General features: G+C 42.3%; 1 protein-coding gene across 1 annotated transcript in view; it reads left to right on the top strand.

Annotated features, from left to right (window-relative positions):
* The window catches only part of PRR5 (proline rich 5), a 45,515-nt gene that overhangs the window by 20,972 nt on the left and 9,809 nt on the right, over positions 1-14,734 (top strand). Inside the window, exons 3-5 of the mRNA XM_083366328.1 lie at positions 4,066-4,114; positions 6,347-6,404; positions 10,958-11,049. Coding sequence (XP_083222454.1) covers positions 4,066-4,114; positions 6,347-6,404; positions 10,958-11,049 — 199 coding nt within the window. The remainder of the gene's footprint in view (positions 1-4,065; positions 4,115-6,346; positions 6,405-10,957; positions 11,050-14,734) is intronic.

Below are 14,734 nucleotides of genomic sequence, written 5' to 3'. Positions count from 1 at the left end.
ACCCCTCTGGCTTTGGTCTCGGCAGCTACACTAAGCAGTATCTTGTTTGGTGGCCACGTCTTTATCATGGGGCTGGAGTAAAATGGAGTTATTCTGCTTTTGTTTTGGTCCCATTCTTCTTCCTGAGATGAAGATCATCGATCCAGAGAAAAGCTGCGATTAATGTTCTTTGCTTATATCTAATAAAAAATATTTCCTTATTTCTTTTTTTAAAAAAAAACATAATTCTAATTAGCAGCTTTGATTTTTGAGCATGTTCATTGATCTTTAAGTACACACTTAAAAATACATTGAGCTGCGAAGATAAGATCATGATTATCCTTAATTAGAGCCCCATGACTAACATATACAAAATTGCAAGAAAGTAAAATCTTCAGCTTTGTGAACTGGATAGAATTTCTGCCACTAGAAAAATACATTTTCTGTTCCAAAACCAAGGAAGTTGGTGACACCACCCATTTCCTGAGGGTGATTTGAGACCACATTTGTTACTATCTCATCCTGGCTCAGATTCTAAAAAGGCAAGAAAGGATAACACTAAAGTCTTAACCGCTGTGTTTCCTGATCCCTCGATTCTTCCTTCCCATTTGGATGTAAGAAATAAAGAATTGTTATGGCTGCCAAGTGGCAAACGAGCACAACTGATGGTATTGCATTAAATCATGATGGATATAACATGGCCATTTTCTCAGCTTAGTGAACCACCAGCCAATCAATGTGAGTCTTAATTCTAGTTTCAAAGCTGTTTGAGAATCTTGGAGCAGGACCAGGGAGAATCAAGTTCCATCTAGGAAAATTTAATATACTTTGGTCTACCTCTGTTGTGTAATCATTAATTTTGCTATTTTGTTCTGAGAAATCTGTGTGGAGAACCTCTGTCTATTTCTCACAAGGTTTTTTTTTCTTCCATTCAATCATGTCCGATTCTTGGAGACTGCCTGGACAAGTCTCTGCAGTTTTCTTGGCAAGGTTTTTCAGATGCCCATTGACAGAACATGACTGGCCTAAAGTCACCCAGCTGGCTTTGTGCCTAAGATGGGACTAGAACTCACAATCTCCCTGTTTCTAGCCTAATGCCTTCACCACTACACCAACCTGGCTCTTCTCACAAGTTAAAAAGGTAAAGGTTCCCCCGCACATGTGTGCTAGTCGTTTCCAACTCTAGGGGCCGGTGCTCATCTCCGTTTCAAAGCCAAAGAGCCAGCGCTTGTCCGAGGACGTCTCCGTGGTCATGTGGCCGGCATGACTAGACGCCAAAGGCGCATGGAACGCTGTTACCTTCCCACCGTAGTGGTCCCTATTTTTCTACTTGCATTTTTACGTGCTTTCAAACTGCTAGGTTGGCAGAAGCTGGGACGAGTAACAGGCGCTCACTCTGTTACGCGGCACTCGGGATTCGACCCGCCAAACTGCCAACCTTCTGATCGACGAGCTCACAAACTCTTGTGTTGATCCTGAAGTTAACTTAGGATGGCATTGTCTGGTAGCTTAGCTTGTGCACCAAGGACTTGCAGGGCTATAAACAAAGAAGAGATCAGATAGACAACTGCTCTGAATTGTTGCCAGGAAAGCAACCTGGATCCGTCATGAAATCCCAGAGAGGCTTAGTTGAACACCATAGTCATCCATGAAAGGGAAAGGGAACAGATCTTAAAGTTGCCAAGCTTGAGACACACTGCTTTAAGGCCTCACTTTTTTCTTCAAAAAGCTGCTTCTAACAATGGAGATAAAAATCAAAATTCCTGAACTTAACTTAGTTCTTATTAGGATCTGAACTGATGGTGACTAAGACAGATAAGTATCTTCGGATTGTAGCTTGTTTCATGAAAGTAAGAGTTAATTTTTATTTTATTCTTAAAACTTCCACTTCCGCTTTTTTGTGATTACAACCAGTCAAATTGTGTGCTAAAGTTTCTGAGGAAAGGGGTAGGAAAAATCTGAAATGCAGCCACCTTAGAAGAAAATCTATTTGACAGAGCAATGAGTCTCAAATATTACGGAGAGTATTTCAAATAGTAAATTTGAACTAAGAAGCAGAGAAGACAATTACATACAGAGGGAGAATGGAGCACTTTGTCTAAAGAAAGATCAATCGTGGCGGTGTAATAAAGAGTCTAGAACCACACAATCAAAATTAATTAGCCGTGGATAACAAAGGAGAAACTAGTTAAAGCAGTTAAAACAAGCTCATCAAAAGAAGCAGGGGTTTTAATCTAGCTTTGTTTCTATTTGGGAACTACTCTTGGATATTTTGCTTGAAACTAAAACAAAAATGAAATTTTAACCTTGGGTTTTGATGATTAGATTTGTTTATGTTGATCACAGGGACGCCGTGGCTCAGTGGGTTAGGACGCTGAGCTTGTCGATCAGATGGTCGGCAGTTTGGCGGGTCGAATCCCGAGTGCCGCGTAGCAGAGTGAGTGCCTGTTACTCATCCCAGCTTCTGCCAACCTAGCAGTTCGAAAGCACGTAAAAATGCAAGTAGAAAAATAGGGACCACTACGGTGGGAAGGTCACAGCGTTCCGTGCGCCTTTGGCATCTCGTCATGCCGGCCACATGACCACGGAGACGTCCTTGGACAAGCACTGGCTCTTCGGCTTTGAAACGGAGATGAGCACTGGCCACTAGAGTTGGAAACGACTCTCACGCATGTGCGAGGGAACCTTTACCTTTACCTTACCTTTATGTTGATCGCAGTACTGTTTGCTTTGCTTTATTTCTAGTACAAAGGGTCATTGATTTTTAAGGTTGATATCTGTATCCAAGTCGGAAGTTTATTTATTTATTTATTTACTTATATGCTGACTGTCTCACCTAAAGGCAACTATAAGTAGGTGGCTTACAATCACAGAAACAAGATAAAACATTAAAACAATAAATATTTACACTAAATTGGTTTAAAATTGACAAGTTGGGGAGGACAAGAACAAGACACATGCAGGAAGGAGGTGGGGTTATCTTACTCTATTACAGGGGTCTTCAAACCTGGCCCTTTTATGACTTGTGGACTTCAACTCCCAGAATTCCTCATCGAGGCAAGCTGGCTGAGAAATTCTGGACGTTGAAGTCCACAAGTCATAAAAGGGCCAAGTTTGAAGATCTCTGCTCTATTATCCCCCTCCAGAATAATATACCCCCATTGGGCCCCTGGACTAGTTGGCAGAGCCAGGTCTTCAGGCTCTTTTGGAAGGCTAAAAGTCTGGGTGTAGCTCTTTGGAGGGCATGATGTCTCAGAGGATGGGAGCCACGGCAGAAAAGGGGCCCCACCAGCTGAATTTCCTTGAAAGACGGGGTCTGCGGGCATGCCCCTTCTGCCAGTGACAGTGGGGTGGGCCAACCCCATTGGGGTAAGATGGTTCTTCAGATAACCTGGACCCATGCCATGCAGGGCTTTAAAGGTAAGAACCAATACCTGAATTGTACTGTGCTGCTCATGAACAACTGTGTAACATGGGCTACTCTACAGGTTGCAAGAACTGCCTATGTAGCTGCATTCTGCGCCAGCTTCCAAATACTCCTTAAGGGTAACCTCATGCGGAGCGTGTGTTATTTGTTTCTTTTTTGTCTACACTCCTCAATTTTGTTTTTCCCTACCACTTCCCCTTTTATTTAAATTCTTTTTTTCCTTTGCTTTCAACAGAATAACAGAGTTGGAAGGGACCTAGAAGGTCTTCTAGTCCAACCCCCTGCTCAGGCGGGAAGCCCTTTGAAATTTAATAAATTTTGCCAAAGGATGTTCAGATTGTTTTCTTATTGTATCTTTTATGAAACCATCTCAATTAGAGCTTAGCTTAAAAAGAGATTTTATTTAAGAAACAATAGTGTTACCTATTAGTAGAATTAGGTTTGATTGCTATTCGGGTGGGAAACAAAAGATCAAACAGAGTAGGTGGCTTATTTCTGTGTTGTCAGGACCCAAGTTAGAGAATTCCAGTAAAGCATCATCTCTGATCATGCCTTCTGACAATCTGTGCATTTGTAATGCAATAAACAATGAATAACGTAAAGTATACTAAAATACGACGATCCTTTTCATCTATTATGATGTATATTTTTTGGAACAGGCAGCTTCTGAAAACTGAGTTGGGATCTTTTTTTACTGAATATTTACAGGTTCGTATAATCTTCTGTTTTGTTGTGATTTCTCTTCTACTGTTTTAGTGAACGCTTTATTATTAGCTGAAGCAAGCTGCCAAATAAATTACTGATAGCTGATATTGCCCACCCATGAAATTTTAAGTACCAACGTTTTCTATTTGGTTGTTTGCACTGTGCCTCATCTTAAGATGCTTCAGGTTCAATGCTTGCTTTGTGCCTGGATCCCAGTAGAGTTGCATATCATTGTTCTCAGGCAGCAAAGATTCCTTGTAAGCCAATTTCAGTCAAATAAAAAGGTGGTTTTTGTGTCATGGTAATTTTCAAAATATTTGCAAAATGGTTCCATGTGGGGACAAATAACTGGCATATATGGATCAGCATATAAAACTTGTGTCATGGTTCCGACAAATGAAACTCTTCAAAGAACTTCAAGGCATTGTTTACCTTAAAGAATCTTTATTTGAGTAGCATAGCTTCGGCATATACATGGTCGAAGCCAAAATCTGAATTCTCCTCCCCTTAGCACATAGTATCAAACACAATTCCCTCCTCTAATTAGCAGTCATAAATCACATTCTCCAATTAGTTTGAATTGCAGGTTTTCCCTCCTGTTCTCCAACCCACCATCTCTTATCATCTCTTATTTCAAAAGCCCCTGAATTCATATACTTTTACAATATTGTTATGTCTAACTAGCTCCCATCACATTCCTCCTCCTCCCCAGTATCATCTAATTCTAAAAGTAAAGCATAGGAAAGGTTGCATCTCCATATGTTGTCAAAGCAAGAACATTTGAAAAGAATATATATATATACACACACATACACACACACACACTTTCAAGAAGGATCTTTTAAAATGCTAGCTTTCCAAAATATTGTAATATATTTAAGTGCAAGCCGTTCATGTAACATATCAGTTGCAGGAGAGTTAAAAAATAAAATCAAGATGACAGCAGTAACTGTGGGATCAAAGCCCCCCCCCCTTTTCATGGGCATCAAAACACATATAAGAGATGGTGTGGCTTTGATTGCATGACTTTAATCACAGTCTTGACTATGGTCCCCCTAGATATAAATCTGTTTTTCTTAATAAGTACCATGTTTGGTAAGAAGTAGGTCTGGCCAATTAGAATCTTTGATTTAAAGCAGCCTCCAAATTATTTGCTTGTTTAAGAGATTTCTTCTCTGCCCCCCTGCTCAGATGAGAATTAAAAGGAGTTAACAAAACCTACAAATACTTAAATCATAAAATGAATGCAACTGTTGCATCCTTATTGATTTTCTAAAATCTGAGAGAGTGGGGTCAAAACGCCCCCCCATACAGGGCATAAGGCTAATGTAGGAGCTAAGACTCCCAAAATATCAAATAATAACAATAACAATGTCAACAACAACAACACTAATTAATACTTCTGATAATAGGGCATCTTCAGAATGGGTCCTTTAGCATATCTTGATACCAAATACTAAAGAAAGTAGTCCATATTTTCAGCAAGAATTACAAGCTGATAGAATGCAAACTAACTGAAAGACAAATAAGGTAAAGGTAAAGGTTCCCCCGCACATGCGTGCTAGTCGTTTCCGACTCTAGGGGCCGGTGCTCATCTCCATTTCAAAGCCGAAGAGCCAGCACTTGTCCAAGGACGTCTCCGTGGTCATGTGGCCGGCATGACTAGACGCCAAAGGCGCACGGAACGCTGTTACCTTCCCACCGTAGTGGTCCCTATTCTTCTACTTGCATTTTTATGTGCTTTCGAACTGCTAGGTTGGCAGAAGCTGGGACAAGTAACAGGTGCTCACTTTGTTACGCAGCACTCGGGATTCGACCCGCCAAACTGCCGACCTTCTGATCGACAAGCTCAGCGTCCTAACCCACTGAGCCACCGCGTCCCTATGAAAGACAAATACCAAATCTTAAATACCAAGATTTAAAGGACATACTAAGTGTCTGCTTTTCCTTGGTCTCATCTGAAAGCTACATATAAACACTAAGAGTTCGGCTGTATAGTTCTACCCTCTGCCCCATTTCAAAGGGATAAAGATCCTTTGAAGGTTTTATCTTTTTTTCTGCCATTATATGGTAAGATGGGAAATCCCACATGATGTAGTATTGTGTGCAAAGGCCAAATAATAAAAGGCTGTGAACAACCCTTTTTCTAATGAGCTGCCGTTAGAAAAAAAAACTTATGTAGTTTTAAGTACAGCGTGTAATGAAAATTGACACTATTTTGTGCTCTCTTTCCAGAACCAGCTGCTTACAAAAGGCATGGTGATCCTGAGGGATAAGATCCGATTTTATGAAGGTGATTAAGGGCTGCGTATGTTTTAGAATGATTTTAAAGAGGTGCTAACAGGATATAGGAATGCAAGCGCTATATTTCTTTAAAGCAGCAGTGTCCTTTTTTTCAGACTCCTGTACACCCAGTCTGAGAGTGGATACAACTGCTTTAAGCAGTCGCATGGAAACAGCCACAGAGTTGCTTTAAGGGGATGACTCTTTAAAGTAGCTGGGTCTTTTTTTTTCTGGTTCCTGTGCAAACCTGAAAAATGATGCTGCTTTAAAGAGGCACTACATCTGGAAGAATGGACTACCCTGAAACGAAAGTATTATGTGCAAGAGTCAAGATTAGTGTTGTTTTCTCTTGTGGTTTGACAATCAAGTGCATCACTTAGGCACAAAAGCATTGAGAAAAAAGGAAAGGGAAAAAATGTTTAAACTTCTTAGAATCCCCTGCAAGCTGGCTTGTAGGTTTTGAAAGAAAGAATTGTACAGATATTCCTCAGCTTCCAGTACAACCACAGTTGAGCCCAAGGTGTACGTTGTTAAGTGAGAAATTTGTTAAGTGAGTTTTGTCCCATTCTATAACTTTTCTCGCCACATTTGTTAAGGGAATCACTGCAGTTCTTAAATTAGTAACACGGTTGTTAAGTGAATCTGGCTTCCCCATTGACTTTGCTTGTCAGAAGGTCACAGAGGGGGGATCATATGACTCCAGGATGCTGCAACCGTCATAAGTGTGAAAAATTGTATGGGTCACTTTTTTCAGTGCCGTCGTAACTTTGAACGGTCACTAAATGAATTGCTGTAAGTCAAGGACTGCCTGTAAAAGATGCCAGAACTGGCAGACAGAAGGTGGGGATCATCTAGGTTGGACAGGAGATGCTGCTGGAGTGAAAAATGAAGATGAAAGATGAAAAGTAAAGCAGAGAGGCCAGAAGGAAATCGGGCCTTGGACAAGGGAGAATGACAAAGCAGACCTACCAGGTGCCGTAGAACAGGACAAGGATGAGTTCAGAAGAAGTGAGAAGAATAAACTTTGTTTTAGTCATGGAGAGGAGATTAGCATTCCTAAACCTGTGGATAAGCTGGCGCGGGAGAAGACAAAATCAGCAGCTCAAGGTTTCGCATTCTAACTTAAAAGAGTAGAATTCAAATCATTTTGTTAAAAAACTCTTCTAGTATACTTGTGGACTTTATTAGTGTACGTACTTACTAATGTGCTAGATCCCTCTAAACGTACATAAACACCTATAATTAAAATATTATAATATGCTTTGCATTAAGCTTGTATATAAAACTACTTTGCATTCACTTGATTGCCTTGTGCTGAGAAGGGAACAGGGGGGCTTCATTCCTATTCATAGTCTCCCGCACCACAATTGGTGCTCCTGCATGTTTTCTGAAGCGCCCCCTGCAAATCCTTTTCATGCTTAAAAAGGTAAAGGTCCCCCGCACATGCGTGCTAGTCGTTTCTGACTCTAGGGGCCCGTGCTCATCTCCGTTTCAAAGCTGAAGAGCCAGCGCTTGTCCGAGTACATCTCCGTGGTCATGTGGCCGGCATGACTAGACGCGAAAGGCGCACGGAACGCTGTTACCTTCCCACCGTAGTGGTCCCTATTTTTCTACTTGCATTTTTTACGTGCTTTCAAACTGCTAGGTTGGCAGAAGCTGGGACGAGTAACAGGCACTCACTCTGTTACGCGGCACTCGGGATTCATGCTTGCACAGCCCTAATTAAACATCCTTGATGCACACCAACCTCCTACCTTTTCTTCCATCCTGACCACAAATCAGTGGCTTTGCCTGGCAAGCAAGGAAATGAAATTTGCCTAACAAATCTGAGCAAAGAGCACCTGAGATTTGGTTCCCCCTTAGGATCATTTGCAGGAGAAGCACCGTGCTTTTCCAAGGCCTTGATTTTACTTGACTGTAAAAATCCCTTTGCACCCTGGTTGGAGTGTCCCATTTTTCTATGGACTGTGGAACACAGCATTGCCACCTTGATTGTGTTATTGCTGTGATGAGGAAGAAGGTGAATTTATTACAGCTGCAAAAACAAGTGAAGCAATTAAAAACACACAGTGTCACAGACAACCCAGGCCCAGGCAGGACTCAGCAGATGAAAGAGTTGGTTGCATCATGTATACAGATATGAAAAGAGGTGAAATTTGAAGCCCACGGCCATAAATGCTTGACAAAAACATGCTAGAGCGCTGTTTCTCAGCCATGCCAACTTTAAGATGGGTGGACTTCAACTCCCAGAATTCCTCAGCCACCATCTTAAAGTTGGCACGGTTGAGAAACACTTTCCCTAGAAAGGTAGGCAAAATGTTTTAAAACTGTGACTCCCAACGCTTCTAGCCTCTGTTTCCAAGCAATAGTATTCCCAGGAAGTTGGGCATGGGATGTTTAATCTGAAAATGTTTTGCAGGCTTCAGTTTGCAGCCCTATTATGGCGTACAACAGGCTATTATCTGAAAATGCAGTTTCCACACAGTAGTTGTGTATGCATTAAGCTGTGCAGGCTTAGAAAGTAATTGTTTTGGACCTTGCCCAAATGTGAATCTGGCATTTTTTCTGTTATTCATTAAAGGAACCTGTTTTCCGAGCTCCAGTAAAAGTCTGGGGAATCCTTGGAGCTTTTTAAGGAAGCTACTCATTAAAGACAACACGACACTCAAAGGAGATGCCTGAAAAAACACCAGCTCCTTTAACAGATAGCGAGACAGTGCCAGGCTCACACCTAGACAAGACACTTTTTATTTTATTTCGGGACACTGTGGCTTGTTATCTACCCTATAATTGTTCAGGATCCACTTATGGGTCTCAAGTGAAAATGCAGTGTATAGAATTGGGGCTCCTTAACCTCCCGACTATCTTTTGAAAGGGAACAAAATTAAGGATTTCCTCTCATTCCTAGATTTTATGGAATGCAAGTAGTCCTTGACTTGCAACAGTTCCCTTAGTGACCGTCCAGAGTTACAACCATATTGAAAAAAGTGACTTACGACCGTTTTTCACACTTACGACCACTGCAGCATCCCCACATTCATGGGATCGAAATCCATACGCTTGGCAACTGACTCATTTATGATGGTTGCAGTGGCAGTTAGGGTCACGTGATCCCCTTTGGTGACCTTCTCACAAGCAAAGTCGACAGGGAAGCCAGCTTCTCTTTGACAACCGTGTTACTAATTTAACAACGGCAGTAATTCACTTAACAACTGTGGCAAGAAAGGTCCTAAAACAGAGCAAAATTCACTTAATAAATGTCTCGCATAGCAGCAGAAATTTGGGGGTTCAATTGTGGTCGTAAATCAAGGATCACCTGTAGTCGGCTTTCGTATAGGTGGTTCTCAATTTATGACTGCTCACTTGAAATTATAACAGTCGGTGCTCTCCCCCAGCACAGTCATGTGACTGCATTACATCCACTCAGCAACCGGCTACATTTATAGCTGTTTGAAGCATCCCATGGTCATGTGACCATGATTTAAACGTTTTTGCTGAAAACCAGTGTTTACTTCTAGCTTTCAGCAAAAACGGGCCATAGCACACAATGGATCCGACTTCACTTAACAACCACACTGTTCATTTAATCAGGGCTTTTCAACCAGTGGTACAGGTACCACCTGTGGTACATTGGCACATGGCAGGTGGTACGCAACAATCCTAGAAAAGTGGTAGCCAGGGAAGGGAATGAGCTGAACCGGTGGCAGCACTGCACAAGCCTGAGAGAGATGGCTGGAGCTGCAGGGCTGTCAGGGCTCAGTGGAAGTGCCAGGATCAGCGCTTCTTTGGGGCTGTCAAGGCTCAGTGAAAGCGCCAGGATCAGCGCCAGGCTCCAGCTGGAGCTCGGCGCTGATCCTGGCACTTCTGCTGAGCCCAGAAGTGCCGATCAGCTGGAATGTTGCAGCATCTCCAGGGTTTTGTGATTTACATTCAGATGCTTGGCAACTGATTCATATTTTATGATGGTCACAGTGTCCCAAGGTCATGTGAAGTGACCAAAACCTGCTGCAACCACCCAGCAGAGGGGGGGGGGAATAAAAACCAAACACCCCCCCCCCACACACACACCTCACTCCCGCTGCCAATCCTCAACAGAAATGTCACAACACTGAAAACTTCGGACAGGAGGAAGAGCACCGCCGGGCGGGCAGGCAGGCAGGTGTCTTACTCGGTTGTGGTTTGGGGGGCACTTTTTCAGTGCCATTGTCACTTCGAACAGTCACTAAGCGAACTCTTGTAAGTTGAGGACTATCTGTACTTCATCACTTTTTTCCTTTTTGGGGGGGTCCTCAAGTTTTTGACACCTTGCTAGGCGACTGGTGGTCCTCGGATGTTGCCATATCCTAAAAGTAGTACAATGGGTGAAAAGGTTGAAAAGCCCTGCACTTAATGATCACCATTAAAAAGTTCCTAAAAATGGCTCTGGCTACACGGTGACTGCTTTACGGCCATAATGGGCAGCCTCTGTTACAGTCATAAGCCGAGCACTTCCTGTACTTCCATGCAATTACTTATGTTTTAGAAGTCCGTCAGTTTAACTCGCCTTTTGTTTTTAACTTACAGGACAGAAACTTTTGGATACCTTGGCTGAAACCTGGGATTTCTTTTTCAGTGACGTTCTGCCCATGTTGCAGGCCATATTCTATCCTGTGCAGGTAAAATGCAATTGTGGTGCTTTGGAATCCAGTTAAACAAGTCAATGGAATTCTGATGATTGATGAAGAGAGCTGCAGGCCTTTCGCTAGGCAAGTCTAGCAAAATACCATGCGGGGAAAAAACTTGAAATAAAAATGTCCTTCTCTGCTGCGCTAGGCAAGTCTAGCAAAATATTTATATTTATATTTATATTTATTATATTTTTATACTGCCCTTCTCCCGAAGGACTCAGGGCGGTGTACAGGGCAATAAATATAAAAACGGAATACAAAAGTTAAAAAACGATTAAATATTATGCCCAAGTTTAAAACAATAATTAAAAACCATGTTAAAACCCCAACCCCCAAACCCATCAAACCAGGTCAGATTGCTCGAATAAATACGTTTTTAGATCGCGCCGGAGGGAGCAAAGGTCGGGGGCCATCTGGAGCTCAACCGGCAAGCGGTTCCACAGGTCTGGCGCGCCCACAGAGAACGCCCTCCTCCTGGGGGCCACCAATCGACATTCTCTGATCGGAGGCACCCTGAGGAGGCCCTCTCTGTGGGAGCGCACTGGACGGAGGGAGGTTGACGCCGGCCGCAGGTGTTGCCGTAGGTAATCCGGACCCATGCCATGTAGGGCTTTGTAAGTCATTACCAACACCTTGAATCTCACCCGGAGGACAACCAGCAGCCAATGCAGCTCGCGGAGCAAAGGTGTAACATGGGAGTATCGGGAGACTCCCAGCACAACTCGCGCGGCTGCATTCTGCACCAGTTGGAGCCTCCGAGTGGACTTCAAGGGCAGCCCCATGTAGAGAGCATTACAGTAGTCTAGACGAGAGGTCACGAGCGCATGAGTGACTGTACGCAAGGCATCCCGGTCCAGATAGCATGCAGGAGAAAACATTTGAAATAAAAATGTCCTTCTCTGCTGCGCTGTTTGGATTATTTCCCTCGGCTCCTCCCGACTTTGAACAGCATGTCAGATAAGAAGGCAAAAAGGCCTTGGGTGTAAATATAGTCTCCTCCTGCATCTTTTTAAAACCGCTCCAGTGTCATTCAAGAAAGACCTGTTTGGTGTTTCGCCCATTTGGAACACCTTTGCTCCTTGGGGAAATGGACCTATCTCACATGAGATAAATAAAAACAAATCTTTGATTTGAAAAACCGAGAAAGGAAAAAAAGCGAAACGTTCTTTTTAAATGTTGAATAGGCGTGCTCACCGCAATCCGTGGCGAAAGAATTCAAAAAGTGGTAATCCTCAACTTAAAACCGTTCATTTAGAGAACATTCAAGATTACAACGGCACAGGGAAAAAGTAACTTATGACTATTTTTCACACTTATGACCTTTGCAGCAGCACCCCCCCCCTCTCCCATGGCCACGTGATCAGAATTTGGATGCTTGGCAATTGGTTTATATTTAGGATTGATTGCAGGGTCCCAGGATCATGTGATCAGCTTTTGGGACCTGAAAAGCAAAGTCAGTTTGAAAATCAGATCCACTTAACAGCCATGTTGCTAATTTAACAACTGCAATGATTCACTTAACAACGGGGACAAGAAAGATCGTAACATGGGGCAAACCTCACTTTGCCAAGTATTTCACTTAGCAACATAAATTTTGGGCTCAATTGTGGTCGTACATCGAGGACTACCTGTATAGGGCTGCTTCAATCACAGCATTGTTGAAGAACTTCCAAGTAAAAATTGGTCTGGGGAGAGGAAATGCTCCAAAGACATCCCAACATAATGCTAAACTCCTCTGATTTAGAAGCAACTCAGTACTTAGGACACAAATGTAAAGACAAGAATCACTAGAGACAGAAGAGCTAAAAACACACTCGGTAAAAGAAATTAAAATTAACTAGAGTTAATTTCTCTACAGAATAAGCTATTCTTTGAGCAGTGTTTATTCTCAAAGGAAAATTCTGGGTCCCCCCCCTAACCTGAAGCTCTGTTTTTGCCTTAAATTTCATAGAACCTTGTGCTTCCATAACATTAATCTCCATTTTCACCCCAGCCTTGCAATGTAATTTATGATTAGTGAAGGGATTTTATTATGCTTAAGGTGGACGTTAGTAATATTGATATTAGTAGTGATACTTTGTCATCATCTTTGTTTATGTGCAAGCAGCTTTGTAGGTGCTTTATATTGGGAAATTAGTTATATAAAAGCAAATGTTTCAGGTGATTGCTTACATGAAAAAAGCATGGTGAGGGGAGGGGGAAAAGGAGTTATGGTGGAACCTGGGTTGTTTTTATATGAGTCATCATCTAGGAATTATTTTTCTGTACCTTTTGGTTCCTAGTGCCAAGACCAGATCTCTTTGTTCTGGAAAGGTATAAAAGGTGGAAGACATCTTTCCTGGTTGTTGCCTTCATCTCTCTACCAGCCACGATGAGAGATGGGGACATCCAACTCTATTTTGATCAAAATAAAAATTGTGTCAAGTCGTGGGCTCTGGTGAGCAGGAATGAAGACACACAGCTGAGTACAGAGAAACTCATTCTTTTATTCAAGCTGGAACTGTACTAGGACTTGGGGCGCACCCCGCCACAATATATAGACAAACCCTATGGTAGCAACCAATCAGATTGAACCCGTGCTTGCCTCCCGAGGTTGACCAATTGCAGGACCGGAGACGTCCTGTCTGGGTTGCTGGAGAGCCGTTAGCTCTCCAGCAACGCACGTGGTGTGATACCAAAAGCCCAGTACATAACAGTTTGCTTGCTGAAACCTCGGCTCAGGAGTTTGCTTTTGGCTATTTAAATTCCTGAGTAATGCTGGGGCAATTATGAGGCTAAGTGTAAAACCTTACCTTAGAATTACTATTACAAGATGCATAAGGACAAATTTGAGCCGAGTCTGACTCATTCACTTCATGGGCACATTTGTGTAGTTTTGTGGTGACAGTATGTGTTGCCTAGTATGTTTGTTTGTTTGTTTTTTCAACTTCCTAGTCCAGCATTCTCCAGTGCTGGGATTATTCAGTGGTTTCCCATCCGATCCTAACTCAGAAACATATTCTGAAAAGTTACAACTTTAATGTGCTATGTATGATGAAGGGGACATTTGTTTATCAACCTCAGCAATTTTAAACAGTGAGGACTTAAACTCCCAGAATTCCTCAGCCAGCATGCTGAAAGTTGAAGTCCACAGACTTAAAAGTTGCTGAGGTTTAGAAACACTGACATGGGATATCCATCAGATTAAACGCTGTTACTTTTGTTTAAGAATTCGTTGCTCAAGCTCTTACATTATTTTCAGTTTTTTGGCTGTCCATTCGGTAAGAGTCCAATGTGCTGGCTACAAGGACAGCAGACAAAATACTAAGAGATTCCCATAAGAGGGGAAGATAAACCAATATAATTTATTACAGAGGAAAAGAATCAGCACGGTTCAAATCTATAAATATTGCAGCAAAAAATTAGGCCATAGAAAGTTCACCAGTCCTGAATCCCAGTGTAGGTAGTCCTCAACGTACGACCACAATTGAACCCAAATTTTCTGTTGTGAAGAGAGACATTTGTTAAGTGAGTTTTGCCCCGTTTTGTGACCTTTCTTGCCACAGTTGTTAAGTCAATCACTGAAGTTGATGAGTTAGAAACACGGTTGTTAAGTGAATCTGGCTTCCCCATTGATTTTGCTTGTCAAAAAGTCACAAAAGGAGATCACACGCACCCATCACAAGTATGAACC

Source organism: Vipera ursinii, assembly GCF_947247035.1.
Source record: "Vipera ursinii genome assembly, chromosome: 6".
Classification (NCBI taxonomy): Eukaryota; Metazoa; Chordata; class Lepidosauria; order Squamata; family Viperidae; genus Vipera; species Vipera ursinii.
This window is presented reverse-complemented; position numbering and strand designations above follow the sequence as displayed.